Source organism: Cotesia typhae, unplaced genomic scaffold, assembly GCF_013202065.1.
Source record: "Cotesia typhae breed Kobodo isofemale line unplaced genomic scaffold, CoteBio_Ctyphae contig_44, whole genome shotgun sequence".
Lineage (NCBI taxonomy): Eukaryota > Metazoa > Arthropoda > Insecta > Hymenoptera > Braconidae > Cotesia > Cotesia typhae.
This window is the reverse complement of record NW_027423753.1, coordinates 538,796-557,289: the sequence shown is the minus strand read 5'-3', so window position 1 is coordinate 557,289 and position 18,494 is coordinate 538,796. Positions and strand designations below refer to the sequence as shown.

The 18,494-nt window shown below is 31.8% G+C and overlaps 5 protein-coding genes and 1 long non-coding RNA gene across 7 annotated transcripts; 3 read left to right on the top strand and 3 right to left on the bottom strand.

Annotated features, from left to right (window-relative positions):
• Positions 1-302: 302 nt before the first annotated feature.
• On the bottom strand, positions 303-2,420 carry Urm1 (Ubiquitin-related modifier 1). The gene is made up of 5 exons (XM_074244846.1): positions 2,257-2,420; positions 2,099-2,166; positions 1,927-2,008; positions 1,568-1,616; positions 303-440 (listed from the first exon to the last, which is right to left on the bottom strand). The coding sequence occupies exons 1-5, from the start codon at positions 2,298-2,300 to the stop codon at positions 372-374; spliced, it is 312 nt and encodes a 103-aa protein (XP_074100947.1). The 5' UTR covers positions 2,301-2,420; the 3' UTR covers positions 303-371.
• A 199-nt stretch (positions 2,421-2,619) lies between these two features.
• Positions 2,620-5,013, top strand: Rrp1 (Recombination repair protein 1). The gene is made up of 2 exons (XM_074244845.1): positions 2,620-3,020; positions 3,299-5,013. Exons 1-2 carry the CDS (start codon positions 2,829-2,831, stop codon positions 4,838-4,840), a joined length of 1,734 nt encoding a protein of 577 aa, XP_074100946.1. The 5' UTR covers positions 2,620-2,828; the 3' UTR covers positions 4,841-5,013.
• A 254-nt stretch (positions 5,014-5,267) lies between these two features.
• On the top strand, positions 5,268-7,213 carry LOC141528529 (armadillo repeat-containing protein 1). Its single transcript, XM_074244621.1, has 4 exons — positions 5,268-5,514; positions 5,578-5,913; positions 5,979-6,188; positions 6,272-7,213. Exons 1-4 carry the CDS (start codon positions 5,401-5,403, stop codon positions 6,443-6,445), a joined length of 834 nt encoding a protein of 277 aa, XP_074100722.1. The 5' UTR covers positions 5,268-5,400; the 3' UTR covers positions 6,446-7,213.
• A 1,109-nt stretch (positions 7,214-8,322) lies between these two features.
• Wnd (Mitogen-activated protein kinase kinase kinase 13 wallenda) lies at positions 8,323-15,452 on the bottom strand. 2 transcript variants are annotated; one of them, XM_074244618.1, is made up of 6 exons: positions 15,315-15,452; positions 13,944-14,152; positions 11,592-11,881; positions 9,752-11,528; positions 9,377-9,667; positions 8,323-9,301 (listed from the first exon to the last, which is right to left on the bottom strand). In XM_074244618.1, exons 2-6 carry the CDS (start codon positions 14,123-14,125, stop codon positions 9,112-9,114), a joined length of 2,730 nt encoding a protein of 909 aa, XP_074100719.1. In that variant the 5' UTR covers positions 14,126-14,152; positions 15,315-15,452; the 3' UTR covers positions 8,323-9,111. The 2 variants fall into 2 exon arrangements, with proteins under 2 accessions (XP_074100719.1, XP_074100720.1); XM_074244619.1 differs by lacking the exons at positions 13,944-14,152; positions 15,315-15,452 and adding an exon at positions 12,001-12,230.
• On the top strand, positions 12,529-16,335 carry LOC141528530 (uncharacterized). Its single transcript, XR_012479390.1, has 2 exons — positions 12,529-12,659; positions 14,989-16,335. It is a non-coding gene; the product is annotated as an uncharacterized LOC141528530 (long non-coding RNA).
• Positions 16,336-16,827: 492 nt separating this feature from the next.
• On the bottom strand, positions 16,828-18,416 carry LOC141528528 (tubulin delta chain). Its single transcript, XM_074244620.1, has one exon. It carries the CDS (start codon positions 18,289-18,291, stop codon positions 16,933-16,935), a length of 1,359 nt encoding a protein of 452 aa, XP_074100721.1. The 5' UTR covers positions 18,292-18,416; the 3' UTR covers positions 16,828-16,932.
• Between the last annotated feature and the right edge of the window lie 78 nt (positions 18,417-18,494).

The following is an 18,494-nucleotide window of genomic DNA, read 5'->3' as shown; positions in this document are numbered from 1 at the left end:
TGACACAATTAATCACTGGACCATCATAACCTGCCAGACCATTAACGATTGGGTCCTGGGTCCGCCCTCGCCGCTATCATCATCCGGGATATAGAATCCAGAATGATCTCTGGGCGCTCTATGGAACTCTATGGGCTTACTGCACACATATTCACACACTCACACCAGGGACACCTCGTTAGAGGCTCTTACATCGATTTTTCTTCACCCAATACCGTAAATGTTATTAATTAACGCCAATTATTCTCACCAAGGTCGGGCGCCTCGGCTATTTTCTTTCATTTAGATAAATTACCACATCGTTATTCGATTCCTTTTATTTATTTATTTATTTCAACTTTTTTTATTGTCATGATATATCTGCGGGTAAATTAACCTCCGTGGAGCGTTGATATAAAAAGTATGGTATCATTAGGCGACAAATTGTAATCTCCTTGACCCTAAAAAAAAAAAAAAAAAAAAATAAAAAAAAAAATTATTAGGTACAAATTATATAAAAAATTAATAATATTAAAAAAAAATTGGAATTTTTTTAAAATAAATTATTTTTGATAAATTAAAGAAGAGCCTCAATTATGTGGTAGAGTTTATCATTTGGTGCTACAGAAGGCAGTATCGTAAAACTACTTAACGCTTTGAGGAAGCTGTTTCAGTAAGAAAATTTAGAACGTTGTGACTTAATAATTTACGAGGTATAATAGTGTGAAAAAATAATAAATAAAGGGGTGTCTCGTGTGGGCGCGAAGACTATAAAAACAATAAAATAAAAAAGTTTAGAGCAAGAGAAGAAACAAGTGAAAGAAACGAATAGATATATAGAATAATAATGATAATAAAAAAGTAAAGCAGCAACACGAAAAAATATAACAGCACAGCAGAAAGCTTTCGTGAAACGTGGGTATTATCATAATAATGGGCAAACCCATCATCTTTCTACCGTCTGGTTTCTCTCTTATTCCCTATTCTCATTTCTCCTTCATAATATTCTCTATCGCACTTAGAGCTAACACATCTCTTGTCCCTCGATTCTTGCTCTTTCATTCCGTCCTCTCCCTGGAGACTGCTCTCGCGTACTTCTCGTATACCTTTCGTATCTTAATAGCCAACGCGTCGGCCTTGGGAAGCTACATTTACAAATTTAAAATGATAATTTAACTCTTGTGGGAGTGGCTAACGGAAGTCATTTGTGCTCTTTCACTTGTCGCCCTCGTCTATCAAACGCTCTGGCTTCTCTTCTCAGGACTTCTCTCTTCGCAGACCGAGGTATCGCCCGAGCTGAGAGAAGAATCAAGAAAATTGTTTCCAGAACAAAAAGATTCCTTTATTTATCCCCAGGACTTCTTATAGAGATTCTCGAGGAATCCACTGACGACTGTAAAAAAGGTGTTTGGACAGCAAGGGCATTTGTCAAATGTCACCACCAGCTGTATCGCCTTCCTGAGGTAAAAACTCACAGTCTTATACGTTTATATTTATTCCTACGTCTGCTCTTAGGATTATTTTTTTATTCATCAAGGGTAATAATCATTTATTAATAATAATTGGCTGATTTTCAGCGTTTGCTTACCAGCAGTTCCCAATCTGAATCGTTTACTAGCACCAGGATTCCCGGTCGGCTAAAAAATAAATTCAAAGTATCTTATTATATAATGGTACGTGTAATTTTTTTAATTTTCTACATGTAAAATTTTTTTTTAAACAATTCATCAATAAAAAAAAATTCTAAAAATTTTTAGATGTCATTTATTTTTAGATAAGTCACTGCAGATGATTTATGGAATAATTTTATGACAATTTACGAGAAATTTAGAAATAATTTATCACTTTTTTATTGATAAATTATCACCAGATGGTTAAATAATTATGACGTGATTAAAACTTGTCATAAAATTTTTATATGATTAATAATAATTTTAAAATTCTTACACTGTGTCGTTTTGCAGAAATAATTCTTCTCTTTCCTTTAATAAGTTGTCACGGATCCAAAATATTAAATCTTTTAATGTCCCTGGTAGATAATAAATTATTATTATTATTATTATTATTTTTATTGAATTATAAATTTAATGGATTAGTAATTAAAAAAAAAAAAAATTACAATTTTTGTCACCAGGCAAATTTATTTGATGCTTTTTTTTATTTCCAAATAAAAGTTCGGCTCCACCCCTGCAAAAATATTTTTTTTTTTTTTTATAAAAATAGAGCACAAAATTATAAATAATTGCAAAAATAAAAATAGGTTAGTTTTAACTTTACCCGAATTCAATTGTAATTGGTAATTCTGCACTTTTTGAAGACATTTTAATTTATTGTATATTTTTTGATTATTTATATTTTTTTTTTTAATAATGTTGTTTTTTTTTTTTTTTTTTTTTTTTTATTGTTCTTTGAATGACAATTGTAAACAAAGCGATAATTTGAAAATGTTTACAGGTGACAGCACGTGAAAGAACACAAACTGTTGAAAAAACTAATTTCTACAGTATCTTCACACCGCACTGGTAAAATGATAATATTTTAAGCATTCCGCGGGGATTTTCAAACCGGAAACAGTGTCACAACCCCTTTAAGAAAGTTAATTCGCGTGCGCGTAAACTCAGCTGACTTCTCTCCAAGGTATTTTTTTCCTTTACAGTCACTTTTTATTCTGAAAATAATTATAATTATAAAAATAAAATTGTCAGTTCTATTAATAATTTATTTTCTTATAAAAAAAAGTAAAATTTTGATTAATAATTGCGTAAATGTCTAAAGTATTATTTTAGTAACAAAGTTTCCCGCGTTTTTTTCGGCTTACCGGCATTTTTATTCGGCATGTTAGCTCATCGATGGGAAACACGCTTATACGAAGTCAAGTAGTTTCTAGCGTTAAAAATTTACGGACCACGTTTTTGTTTAAATTAAATAATAAAGTTATTAAAATTTATCAAAATCCAAACTCATTGAAAAGTAATCGTATAAATAATATTTATTTTGAGTTATTTAAGATGCCACCAAAACGTGGACGCACTGCTGTTAAGGTTAGTTAATTTTTTATTTATGAAATTCATGTCAGCGGACATCTTACAATTTTATGGATTTTTATAACAATTTAATTTTTTTTATTTGCAAAAATTTTAAGTAATTTTTTTTTTTATAAAAATTATAAATTATTATCTTTTACAAAAATTATAAATAATTTTTTTTTTCATAAAAATTAATAAAATTGTTATATTTATTATTTTTTCTTTACTAAATAATTTATTAATTATTTAGCAATTAAAATCTGACTATTATTAATTAATTAAATAATTTTTAGGACGTCGAAGAATCAAATGGTCAAACCGAAGTTGAGCCTCGCAGAGGACGTACCCGTGCTGAAAAAACCAAAGACGAAGACCCAGCTGAAGAAAAATTAGAGATTCAGCCCAAAAAGAGAGCAGCTAAAAAAGACGCGAAGAAAGAGGAAGAAAATGGCGGCAAGGTAGAGAAAAAATCCAAAAAAGGAAAGAAGAAAAATGACGAGGACTCATCAGCTGACAATGAAAACCTTGACCAGGAAGCCAAGGTCGAACCTGCTGAAGAGGTCGAAGAAAAACAGAGCAAGACTAAGGGAAGGAAAAAGAAGGAGGAAGTTGATGAAAAAGAAGTAAAAGAGGTGAAATCTAAGAAAGGAAAGAAAGATGAGAAGCCTAAAGAAGATGACAAGAAAAAGCCGCCATTAAAGCGAGGCAAAAAGAAGGTTGAAGAAAAAGCAGCCGAGGTGGTTGATGAAGCCAAGGAAGATGAGGATGTAGAGATGAAGGCTGCAGAGGAGGATACAGAGGTAAAAGCGGTCAATGGTGATGACAAGAAGAAATCCAAAGCTAAACCTCAGAAAAAAAATGAAGATGAACCTAAAAAAGCTGGAGATGAAGACAGTGCAGAAGCACCTAAGGGCAGAAGCACCAGGACCAATAAAAAGAAGAATGAGACTGCTGATGAAGAAGAACCTGCTGTTAAAAAATCCAAGACTCCAGCGAATAAAACTGAGACGAATTTGGATGAAATAAATTTTGATTGTGAGAAAGAAAATGCCGAAGGCAAGAAGTCTAATCTTAAAATCTGCTCGTGGAATATCGCTGGAATCAGGGCCTTGCTGAAGAAGAACGGGTTTGAGTACATCATCAAGGAGAACGCGGACATAATTGCCCTCCAGGAGACCAAGTGCGACTTGGCGAAACTCCCGGACGACATCAACATTCCTGGGTACAAGCACAAGTTCCTAGAGAGTACGGGTCAGTCTGGGTACTCTGGGATCGCGGTGTACTCCAAGGAAGAATTCGTCAGCGTCACTGAAGGGATCAACGACCCGGATCTGGACAAGGAAGGACGCATGCTGACCATCGAGTACCCGGACTTCTACTTCGTCAACGTTTACGTTCCCAATGCTGGAGACAAATTGAAGACCATGGACAAGAGGATGAAGTGGAACACTCTGTTCCAGGAACGCGTCAAGGAACTCGACTCCAAGAAGCCGGTGATCATCTGTGGGGATCTCAACGTCGCGCATCAAGAGATAGATCTTAAAAATCCCAAAACAAACACCAAACACGCTGGGTTCACGCCCGAGGAGCGCCAGGGGATGACTAGTCTTCTTGAAGCTGGGTTCGTCGATGTCTTCAGGCACTTTTATCCTGACAAAATTGACGCCTATACCTTCTGGTCCAACTTGGGCAAGGCTCGAGAGAAGAACGTCGGCTGGAGATTAGATTATTATTTAGTTTCTGATAGGATTAAGGACAAAATGTGTGATACTGTTATTCGGGACAAAGTATTCGGCAGTGATCACTGTCCCATTGTTTTGTTTGTTAATCTTTAATCTCATTAACTATTATTATTATTTCTATGCCCTTAACTAAGTTTATTTTTAACTTTAATACCTTTGTATTTAATATTTAATTTATGAAAATGTAACTTTCAATGTTTTACCTGTTTTTAAAATTTTCATAATGTAATTGATATTTGATAAAATAAATGATAACTTTGGAATAATATACGTTTTTTAAAATCATTATTAATTTTTTTTTATTTGTAATTAATAATTGATTTAATTATTTTAGTAAAAATTAATATTAAAAATTTTCATAAGCATTTATAATTTTATTGGAATTGATTTTTTATAAAAATTAACAGCTGAAAAAAATTTGTAAGTCATACCAAACATAACCTAAACTAAAGAAGTGACATTTGCCGCCATCTTGAGTAGAAATCTACGAAATCGATGATGAAAAAAAAACAAATAGTCCCCAGCTGTTCTCTCAGTGACATATAGATATATATAATAATAAATAACTCCAATAAAAATAACAAACGTAGGTTGTTTAATAAAATAATTTAATGGTTTAGTTAAATTGTCAGTTCGGAAAAATTAGTGTTAGAATGATCAGTGAAATGGAAGGCGAAGATCTGACAGATTCGGAGCAAGTTAGAGCTACACTGGAAACTTACAAAAAACTGGCCAATGATTTTTCAAATCATGATACTATTTTAAAGGTCAGTTATTGATAAATTTTATTAATCTATTTATTTTAATAATTTAAATTTATTTATTGACAGGACAAAACAGTGCTCTCGTATCTGGCTTATGTCCTAGAATCTCCAGACGTAGAAATAGTGGAAACAGCTCTGGATATCTTGGAAGTATTTACCAAAAACGTTGAAAACTACGTTCACTTGACGTCGACATTTGGAATCCGCGAAGCCCTCGAGTCTGTAATAAATAAATATTGCATTGATGACCCACATATAGCCAAGTACGGGCAAAAAGTAAAAGATGACATTGAGCGGATGAAGCCACCGATTTATAATTTAAGAAGCCGTTGCAGGCGTGTTATTGAACCAAAGAAATTAAAGACACATGTTATTGTCCTGCATGTCAGTGGACTTTTGCCAGTAAGTTGTCAATTTATTTTTTTATTTATTGATTTTATTTTAATTATGGTCTGCTTCTTTTTCAGGAAACTAGAACAGACCTAGAAGCAACCCTAGTTAGGGTTGAAGGTCTCATATCGTTAGTTGTTGATGTTGAACATCAACGTGTTACTATGAGAACTCTAGCCAATGTCTCAGCAAAGTGTATTGCTGAAGCTATTAGAGATAATACAAAAAATATGGAGGCTAGATTAATTACCAGGAATAAATTTAATCAAGAATTTCTCGTTAAATTGGTAATTTATTTATTTAATTATTTTTAAATAATTAAATTAGAAAAAGAAAAATTAATTTAATTAATTTTATTTATTTTAAATAGTTATCTGTTGATAATGGCGACTGCGAAGACTTACCGGAATACTTACCTGAGGAAGAAGAAGAAGAAGAAAACCAAAAAGACGGAATTGTTTCGCTGTTTTCTGGATTGAAACAAAGCGCTTCTACGATATACAAATCAACAACTCAATTTTTGCACAGTTCTTTTTACTGGTGAATCTCTCTTTGTCTCAAAAGTTAGATTAATTACTCTTAGGATCGTTAATAATTAATTAATAAGTAAATAATTTTTATTTATTTATTAATTAGTTCATTGCAATAGGACCATTTTTCCTCAAGCTCATTTTCATTCACATTTCATGTATATATTAATAAAGCCTCTATTCTTTCCAAATTTAAAAACAAAAATACTAAATTTACCTCTATTAATTATAATTAATTAAAACTCTTGAATTTTATGATATTAATACTCAATTCTTTAATTATTGGGTTAAAATATTTTTTCTCGTCCCTCGAGAATAACATTTTAGTCTCATGTTACTAAAAAAATATTTTTAACAGTATTAATAATTGTTGTATTTGTAATTGTTGTAATCTCACTGTTTATATTTGCTTTTTTTTTTTTATTAATTTACCAGTTATTTGGAGCCATTCGTGTTTGAACGGCCTAAATTTATCAATTCGCTATTTTTAAAATAAATTATTTTTCGCTAAAATCTAAATTTTCAAATTTTCTTGACTCCTCGCCATAAAACTTATTAAAAATTCATATAAATATTTATCCAATAGATCTGTCATTTAATTTCAAGGCTGTGTAAATTAACAAGAATGCATTTTATTAACTCTATTTAAAAAAAAAAAACTAGCGAAAAATGTATTTAATGTATGTTAAAAAAAAAAAAAATCAAACAGTTTAATAAATTATAATTTTACTTTTAATAAACTCAGGGACTGAGAAGTAAAAGTTAAAAATTTTTTAAATGTTAAATAAATTTTACTTCCTAATAATTTTTATCCCATTTTAATTTTTTAATTTAAAATTTACAGTAGTAAATTTATAAATAAAATAAATAAATTGTAAAAATTTTAAAAAAAGGACAAGGAAGAAATAAAAAATCAACTTGAAGTAATACAAGTTTTTTTTTTTTTACTCATTAATACCACTACAAGTATGGAGCTGCCTAATTTTATTTATTTATTATTTAAAATTGAGAAATTTTAAATAATTTTAAATATTGTCAAACTTGTACAAGTGCCTATCAAAGATATAACATTTTTTATTTTAAGGCATTTTATTTTTCTGAACCAGGTACCCCGTCTATTTTTTTTATTAAAAAATTTTAGTACTATTTGGTGTTTTAATTTTGTTTTTACCAACATTTTATTACAATTGCATATAAATTAGACCGTAAAAAAATTTTTTTACCGCAAAAAAATTTCTTCAATAAAAAAAATTTTTTTTTTAATTATTTGACTCCAAAAAAGATAATTATTTTTACGGGAAAAAAAAAAAAAAAAAAAAAAAGGATGACACTGGATATCATCCCAGATTATACTCAGTGATATCTGGATTATACTCATTATATTCTGGGATTTTTTTTTTTAATTTCAGAATAAAAAAAAATTAAAATTAAAAAACGTTTGACCCAACTTGTAAATAATTACCAAAAAAAATTTTTACTGAAGAAACTTCAGCAGTATATTAATAAAAAATTTTTTCCAAGTCTAGTACAAATCCAAAATTTAAAAGGCACTCCAATCCACTCTATCTGTAATTAAAAACAATTATTTATCATTAAAAATTTGTCATTGATTAATTTAAATACAGCTCCGTATTAATTCTAGCTTATTAATATTGCGAGATACTGATTCATCGGAATCAAATATTGTTTTATTTTCATATTTAATTTAAGTCATTTAATAACTTTTATTGACTACACTAAATAAATGTTTTTTTTTTTTTTTCTTCATATAATTCTACATAATTTTGGGCGGCACAAGTGTAATATAATTATTATATATCCTTTAAAATGAGTAAACATAAATTGCACAATCACAAAATTCACTAAATTTTCATTCAATCAAAATTCATACTTCTATTTTCTAATAATATAATTTTAATTTAATTTAATAGTATCATACATGCTTAAATTAAATTAAATTTTTTGCGAGCATAGATTGAGATCTCAAAACAATTATATACACAGTCATGCAGACAAAAAAAATATTTGTACAAATATATGAGCGATACAAAGAGACAATGTCGTCACAATTTTTTTTTACGCACATTTTTCTCTCATTAAATCTTTCAGTCACAATTAATTTCATTACTGGACAATAAACAAAAATTAATTAATAATAATATTAAATTATTTTGATGTCAATTATAAATTCTAATTTAAATATATACTTTCACAATTTGATTTTACGTAAAGACAAAGTACATTTTTTTTTTTTTTTTTTTCTTTTTCTATTAATTACAACTATACATTATTACTAATTAGTAACATAATAGTTAATTAATTACGTTAATTATAAATTTACAATTAAATAATATTAGTTTGAGTACTTTATATGTACAATTAATTAAATAATACTTATCATTAGCAAGTACATATAAATTTATCCCAAGTTCGCTAATTAATAATTAATAGTTATTGATAGACAGTATCAAATGACTTAATCTCAATAAACTTGTCTTCATCGGCATGGTATGCGTGAACACGTTAACTGTGAATAATATTAAGCGTCTACTCATAACTGCAATTAAACAAAAATAATTATGATACATTTTTAGAAAAATGTTTGGCGACTGATTGAATCTACGAGCTCTTAATTTAAACTCAGAGCGCTTAATAATTAAAAGCAAAAAATATTTAGCTTTTAAATGCGATTAGTAGCCTTCTTGTAAGCACGTTGAGCATCTGGATTACTCTCGAGAGTCGACGTGTGACTCGAGGGTGGGTGAGAATACTCGGAGGTATTTTCTTCGTCCGACGCCAGGCACCGGTCTACTAGTGGGTGCTTCGGTCTTCTTTTACGGGATCCTGGCCTAATTGGTTTTCTTACAAAACTACAAAAAAAAATTAATTTAATTAAATTTATTAATTAATTAGAAAATATATTTAAGTGATAAAAAAAAAATTACCTTCGACTTCGCAGAGAAAAATCGAAGCCATAGCTTCCAGAAGCTTCGCCTTCTTCATCGGACCATTCTTCTTCACAAGCTTCATCTTCATCGTCCACATCGTCGTAATCATCATCTTCATTGCTTAATTTCATTAATTTATTATTATCATTCTCATCCTCAGCTACTGACGCAGTCTCTCGATTTATTGAAACAGGTATTTCTAAATAATCATTATTTGCTGATCCATTCATCGTTATTCTTCCAAAGTCGTGAGGTAAGTTTGTCAAGTCTTCTTGTATTTGGCTATAACTAAAAAAAAATTTATAATAAATATTTAGGCTGCAAGGTTGCTAGTAAATTCTTACAAAAAAAAAAAAAAAAAAAAAAAATTACCTATGCATAATAGCGTCATCACAATTGCCATTGTCAATCATCCGATTATCTTTCATAATCTCCGACAGTTTTCTTCCCAGCGTTTCAAGATGATCTTCACTGTACTCCCTCAGCCTCTCGTTACCATTACAAATTTCCGAACTAGAAATTCTTCTGATCGAGTCTTGAAAAATGCACTCAGGCTCTCCGACATTGCCATTGCTGCACTCTCCAATAATCCCACTATCAAAGGAGGTTCTCCCATCCGGGAGGTCCAAAAATTTATCACACGGAGAGCTGAGCGTCGTTTTAGAATGTCTCGAGCTAGGAGTGCGGGAGAAGCAAGCCACGGAGTCTATCGAGTTGCTAATTGAAATACTCGTAATGTCAGTTTGCGTTTGATGATTGACATACTTAATCGACATATCACCGCTCTTTCTCTCCCGATGCGGCGAAGATCTCAAACTGACCGTAGAGACTCCTCCAGAGCCGACCCGTCGGTGCCTGTATTTCTTCTGCTTAAAACTACTGTTATTGCTGACAGGCGGTACGATGACAGTTTCCGGCTGATTGGTTGCGATATTTATCTGAGTGCAAAGCATCGCTTTGACAGGAGATTGCAGCTGAGACTCTATCGGGGAAGACGGAGTCGTAGGTGTTGTCGAGCTTGATTTCTGGTGCGGACTTTTCCGTTTTCTTCTCAACTGGTCCCTGGCTTTCATCAGCGGATTCTTTGACTTTTTATGCTCCTTCTCTTTTTTGGAAATAATCTGCTCGCGCTGCTGCAGCTGGGACCAAGCAGTACTGATTTGTAAATAAAGATTGTTGGTTTTTTCCAATTTTTTCTCATACAACTCCCGGATTTCTTGAGCGTGCTTCAACTCGTTGTTGCGTTTCTCCAATAAATCAGACAACTCGGTCTCGAATCTTGACCCGGTGGAGCTATTCCGCTGCATTTCTTCCAAGTGAGATCTAATTTCGCTCTTCCAGGTCTGTTGGGCCTTGAAATACTCGTCAGGCTCGGTGCCAAGGACATCTATAGCAGCGATAGCCAGATGCGCTTCAATGTGCTTGAAAGAAGGTCGATTTTTGGGCTTCTCAGACCAGCAGAGCTTCACCAGCAGTTGGTACCCTTCAGGCCAGCTTTTGGGAATGGGCAAGTGCAGAGAATTATTTCCAACGCCCCAAATTATTGCTGAAGAATCAACATCCTTGTACGGAATCTCGCCACTGAGCAGCTCCCAGACAACAACGCCGTAAGACCAGATGTCGACTTTCTCGGAGCAGGGCTCGTTGCGGATTATCTCGGGCGCCATCCACGCAACCGTCCCGGCGAAGGTCATCTTGGTGCTGCGGTTGTTCCACTGTCGACTCGTTCCGAAGTCGCTGATTTTCACCGACTCGTCCGGGCCTATCAGCACGTTCGGACTCTTCAGGTCCCGGTGGATGATGTTGTGCCCGTGCAGGTACGCCATTCCAGCGGCAATTTGCTTCGACCAAGCTACCAAACGGTGAGGAGGAATGAATTCTCCGACTCGCAGCAAGTCGTACAGTGGGCCGTATGGACAGTACTCCATGATGATGCAGTAGCAAGGCGCCTGCGTACATACTCCTCGGAATTTAACTATGTTTGGGTGGTGCAGCTTCCGCAGGTGCTTTATGTCAGTCTCTCGGGGCTCACGGACTTTTTTTACTGCTACTATTTGCTTATTCAGGATTCCACTGAATACTGCACCTTGAGCGCCTGATCCCAGCCATTGGAGATCGCTGATGTTTTCAAATGGGATTTCCCAGTCATCTGTTGAAATAAATTGTAACTTAATTATTATCTATCTTACAATTTATTAAAAATAATACATACCCGAAGAACCTTTTATTTTTTCAGCCACAGTAGCTTTGGACAAAAAAGTCCAGAACGGCCGCATGCACCCGAAGATACCTTCCAAAAAACTAGCCCTAGGTGTCTCCAGACTGTCATCTAGTTCCGGTTTGGTTTCATTTTCACCGGTATTGTCCAACTTTTCATCAGACTGAGTTTGAAGTACTGTTTCTGGCTTAGTCAACTGCCCGTCCTTTAGCACTCCGGACGCCAGACTCGCGTTTACAGGTATCCTGTGCAACTTTCCGAGCCCTTCTTCGATACATAGCATGCTGAAATGTAAATCTAATTAGCAAAAATAATCACTCTTTCTTTTTCACATATTTATCCCATATATTTCATACATACTAATAAATTTATATATATAATATTTATGCAAAAAAAAATTTACCCAGGTGTTACTTTGCTTACTGAAGCTGGACTAGATAAATCATCTTTTTTTATAAAAAATCTTGTAAATACCATCTTAATTTAACGAACATACACTGATTATTATCAATTATTGTTAATATTGTTTGTTTTTATTTAACAAAAAATTTATTAAGTGATTGTGATTGTTAAGCATAAATAATGACATATTAAGTGCAACAAATCAAAATCAAACTCGAGAAACACACCACGTTTTTTTTTTTTTTTTTTTTTTTCTTATCATCAACTTGATTGAAAATATATGATAAATATTTAATACAAAAATGTTTTAGCAAAGCACTTTATCACAGTTTAGTTTTTATTACTCTATTTGTCACACATTTGTTATTAAATTAAATTAAACCATATTAATTAACGAATAATGATGATCCTCTTTTTTTAATTTCATCAGATCATGTTTTTTCCTCTTTACGACGTATATTAAAATTGTTTTTGAGCTATTATCGTTACGTATCAGTCTTTTTAATTGTACTTTCAAGAGATCACATAGTAACCACGTATGTGTCGATAATATACTCATGTATGTATACGTCCACTATTTACACAAACGTCAGTGTGTGCGCGCCTAACCACACACTTGTATATTGTGGTGTGATGTTGATTATAAATATACATGTAAAGGTATGTCCATATCTGTATACTGTATTTGTATATATATATTAATTAATAAAACGATTCGAGTGCCGATTGATATGGAAGCCTTCGAGGAATGCAAATACAAATAAAATAATATAATTCACTTCGAAGCTGAGAATAAAAAATTTGTGAGTTGGATCTCGGACGGAAATTGTTTGAATAGTTTTAATTCTAGTTTTTGGCTGTAGGTAGCACGACAGCTGTTGTTGTTTTTTTTAATAGTGAAACTAGTAGACATTGAATAATTTTTTATATCTTTTGTAATTAATTAAATTAAAATTTTTTTAATATTTTAAAAAATTGCACGTGTAGATTTTTTTATTTTTTACTGTGAATTTTTTTTTTTCAATTATTTTTTTAATAAAAAAAATTATTTAAGTTGAAAAAATTGACAGCTGTCAGCTGACTTCAGTATCTTAATTTTACAGATGTCGGCTCATTTAATTTTAACAAGTAAATTATGGTAAAAAATAATTAGTAAAAAAAAAAATTAAAAATGCAATTTTTTATAAATAATTTTTTGGAGCAAATTTATTTGTTAAAAAAAAATTAAGAAATGGTCAAGTTTTTTTTTTTTTTTTTTTTCAGTTATATATAAGTAACTTTATATATAACGTTTTTCTGTTTTATTTTATTTTTTTTACTTAGCATGTAATTGTAGATTTACTGTAACTGTGTCTTTTTATATACTAAATATACTTAATATACTAAAGTAACAGAAAAAAAGTAAAAATTACATAGCCATATGTAATAGCTAAATTTGTCATTAAAGACAAATTTGGGAATTAGGGAAAATAAAGGATAAGGGGGAAGGGGGAAGGGGGGGGGAACCTTTACTCAGTAGGAATTTTCGGTAACTGAAAAAGTAAATCGGTATAAACTGAAAAAAAGAAAAAAGTGACTGCTAATTTAAATTTTATGTTTATGTTGTCTAAAAAATAAAACATTTTTTTTTTTTAATTTAAAATATTAAAATTTTACAAAATTATATCTTCATAAAATTAAAATATTTCTTATTGGACAAAAAAAAAAAATTTAGAAACATAAATAAAATTTTTAACATTTTAATGGCAGTGTTTTTAGTATGAGTGAAATTCTAAATGATTTTAGTCCCGCTTTGGCCATAAAAATACTCTGGATATAAAAATAAAATTTTTTTTAAGTGCTTAAAGTTTGTGAGAGTCATAAAAATGGAACAAAGATTCGATTATTAAGTCAACACTAAAAAGATTTGTCTTGACAAATAATAACTAAACATAAAATCAATACCCATTAGTAAATATATGACTTCCACTGTGGGGAGTTGATAACGCCAAAGGATTGACAATAATCCCCGATGACGATGGTATAGGTGACGATGAAGAAGATCTTGATTTACGTTTTAAGTGAAATTCAAAGCCATAATTGTCATGTGTACGGTTCAGCTCCGTTTCTGACCCTGGAGTCCTCATTTTTTAGGTTTTACTAATTTTTGGTGCCTAGAAACATCAATTATCATTAATATTGATTATTCTTTAAAAAAAAATTCTTATCAATTTTATCTCAGCTCTAATCCTTTAATCTGAATTTTGAAAATAAATATTTAAACATTTAAAATATTTTTTTTTTCTAAATCATAAATTATAAAAATAATTATGCAATTCTTATATCGACATTAGACCTTAAATATTTTTAATCTTAAAACAGGTTTTGACTGGATCTAGAAAATATTTGGGACAGGTATAAAGAGCTGAGGGTCTCAAGCCTGAAAAAGAATGCAAGCACAAAGATAAAAAAAGTAGAAGAGTAACTAAGAAAGGAAGAATTAAAAACCTGCGCCTTAGGGCAGTGAGTCATCCTCTCACTCCTCACTATTATATTTTATTATTAAGTTCAATATGTATATATTGTATACATAAGTACACAATACAAGACCATAACTTGATAATTAGATATGCCTTTAAAATTATAAACATCAACTATCTTATCTGTTATTTCATTTTAACTGATAAACTATTAATAGTTTACCTATTTAAACAATTCAAGATTCTGAAGTTGAAATGTCATTTTTAAATTCTAACACGTGTGCTCATGGGAGTACAGATTCAGGCATTGAAGTCACTCAATCATCTCAATAATCATAATAAATTCATACTATTTCTTTTATATTCTTTTTACAACTTTGTTCATTGCATTTTTCTACAAAGTTTTTTTTTTTATAATTACAAAAATATTTTTTTATAGATATTTTATAGATATTAATTACAAAAATAATCACTTAAAAAATTTATAAATTTATTTAACATGCCCTTGGTAATTTTTTTTTTTTTCTCAGAGAAAGGGACATTGGATGCGAGAAAAAAAGATAAAAAAAGAGAAAGCAGTAAGGTGTAGGGACAAGAGAGACAAGTGATGATTATAAAATTCAGAAACCATCAGGCTCGTAGCAATATTTCAATGAACCCATTTTTATAACAATTGCATTTTTAATTTTTATTATATCATCATAATTATATCCGAAAAATATTATCATAAAAAAAAAAAAAAAATTAAAAATTTTTTATAATAATTTTTGACTAATAAAATTATTAAAAATTTCAATTTACTTATTTTTGTAATTTTTACATTAATAATTAATATAATAATTGAAAAAAATCTTACTTTAATTAAATCGTCTCCAAACTAAATCTCGAAGAAAACAAACCATTGCAATCACTTGCAAGTCAGACAAAAAAAAAGTACTTGACTAAAAAAAACAATATTGACAGTTTAAAAATTGATAACATAAAAAAGTCGACACCTTTTTATGCATCATCCGGCACACAAATAAAAAACTCTTAATTCTGAGTATTATAGATCCCACTGGCAATTATCAATAACAAAGTCGAGTATTAAAATCCAAAAGCCATCTGTAAAATAAAAAAAAAAGTTTGACCCGACGTTTGAAGCTTAATTAGCTGATCACTTTCGGATAATAAAAATTTTTTTCACAGTAACATTGATAATAACAATTAAAAAACATATTAAATCGCGAGTGCGCGTCCGTGGTTGCTACAACATGGCGTGTCGAGTAAAATTCCCAGGCATCAGAGTAGAGAGCTCGATCAGGAACTCCGCCGCGTCTAGGTAAATAATTGATCCTTTTACTCCTTGCAGTTTTGCATTTAAATCACTCAATGGATCATTCAAACACTTTAATTCTCGGAGCTTTAATTCTAGGATTAAAAATATTTTAAAATAATTGAACAATATAATAGCAGAGCTTTGTTATTATATTGTATTATAAATATGAAGACGGTGGAGTACGAGCGGAGCACTATACTACAATACTGTACACATAATACTTGTATGAATAGTTACTTGGGTGCTTGTGTGTGTGTGTGTATCCTGTATCACTGACTGTCAGTGTCAGTGAGAGCGACTGTGTTCCCACCCTTGTCTGGACAGTGGGGTCACTGTCTACGTATCCTATTCTCAACCTCAGCCAAACGTTTTCCAGCATAATACAACATAAGGGTAAGGGTGGCCTGAACGATCGTCGAGCTGGTGGTGGTATCGACCAGGCGTGGGGGTGGATAAATCGTATTAAGGTGGGAGCAAATACCGCTAGACGAAGACAAAAAATCCAGGAACGTATATAATATTATTTTGTTTATATTTTTCTTCTGCTCAAAATATTTACCTGCAAAAAAAAATAAAAAAAAAAAATTTTATTTAATTACAAGTCTGATTTTTTATAAATTAATAATTAAAAAAATTTTTTACCAGATTTTTGGAGTTTTAAAAAGGATCAGCTTCAAGGTCAGGATCCACAGGATCCAGCGCCAAGAAGTCTGACCCAAGTTCTAAGAAGTCGTTACTCCTTGCGTCACTCAATGGCTTTTGGTATATATATTTAGTATTATGTATAAATCGGTGATTGAGTTTTTGGGGTGTGGAGCAGAGGGTCGATTCTGCTGTGACGTCACGGAGAAACTTCCTGACTCCGCAGTGTCTCGCTAAGAATAAATGCGCGGTGTGCAAGAATTTACGGATTCAAGTATATCATATGTATGATGGATATTATAAGTAGATTGCAAATAGAATTAAAAGTTGCGGTCGATAGAGTGTAAGTCCCAGGGTGGCGACGATAATACTGTTGTTAACTATGCCTATAATTTATAATTTCACTCTGTTTTTTTTTTTTTTTTTTTTTTTTTAATAATAAATCTCAAGTATTTTAATTTAATAAATTTTTAGTTGTAAAATAAAAAAATTAATTCAAATAAGAATTTTTTATCTATCTTTCCAATTCCTTGTATGAAGAAATAACACCTTCAATTTTGGAAAAAGCGCTCAAAAAATCATCATCTTCCATCTCAAATTTTTTATACTGATGCAAAAACGCTCCATAAGTATAAGAATTCCAGGCCTTGCTGACAATAACATCCAGAGTTTTATTAACCGCCGAGTTATTAGTAATCAAAGAAGAAAATTTATCGTAATTAAGCAATCGCCGATTCTGATGAAAATGTCTGAACTTGTCATAATCTGTCAGCCAGTGTAGCTGAGCATAAATGTCATTTTTAATCAGCTCGTCGCAGTTATACGGATCATCAAGCTGATGACACACCAATTTATTATTCTTCTTTACCTTGTCGCTATTAACTCCTCTGGTAATCAAAATATTCGCCAAAGAACGTCCTTGTTTTAAATTCCCAGACAATAAATTGCGCCTTAAATATTTAAACTGCGCCTGCCAATTAATAGAATTAATAGAATCCTTCTGGACATTCCAAGATTTTTCCAACAAACTGGTGTTGCTCGGCAAGACCAACGGAACCGTTTCAATGCTGGTGAACTTGTAAGCTGGATGCGGTACGAGCTTAGACACCACGTGGTCCAGATCATTCAGCGAGTTGTTGTCGACGTCGTTGGCTGCCTGCAATACTGACAGGAGTTTTTGACACGCAACCTCATTGACGTCATTTGGAAAGCTAACATGCGACTTTAAATTACCAAACTTGATAGCTTCATCATGCAGCTTGTCATTTTCCATGACAACCAGCATGTCAGCGCTGTCAATTATTTTAGCCAGGCTCAACAGAATGTTGTAATTCTGCGTAGCAATCTCACCAGACCCAAACGGCAGCAACAAAGTCGACAGGATGCTCTTCTTGGGGTACTCGTCTTTCAACGACTGGATGATGTAACTCCCCAGCCCGGATCCAGTGCCTCCAGCGCAGCCAAACAGACACAGAAAACTGTCAACCGCATCCGAGAGCTCCAACTCGTACCTCACGGCATCGTGAACAGACTCTTCGAACTCAGGGCCCTTTTTCACGAACCCGTAAGCCCAGTTATTAGCAGAACCTGAAGAATAATCGGTACTTACAATATTACTGGCTCGGTAGCACCATTTTTCTTCTCTTTGCTTCAATATTTTGTTTATCACTTTTTTTTCAGTGTCAACTAACACAGCTCGTGCATACATGCTCCCCGACTTTGATGCTCCTTGGAGCCACTTGGCTGTCGAATTCTCAGCGTACTCATGGTTTGATGATTCATTACCACGCGTTGATTTTATGTCTTCTGTTATTTTAGAATATAATTTACTCCCAATTTGATTACCGCACTGTCCAAACTGCACTGTCAACATTTTTTAACTTGAAATTTCAACGAATGATAAATTTAATTTTAGTTGTATATTATTGTTTGGAGGTTAATGATCTAATCACATGCTTGTTTACTTTTATTTAATTTATTCACATGTGTGTGTCGTCTGTCAGTTTTCTTCTAATGAAAACTCACGTTTCGCCATCTTGCTCTCGCTCAAATAAATTTAAATTCTTAAAGTTGAAC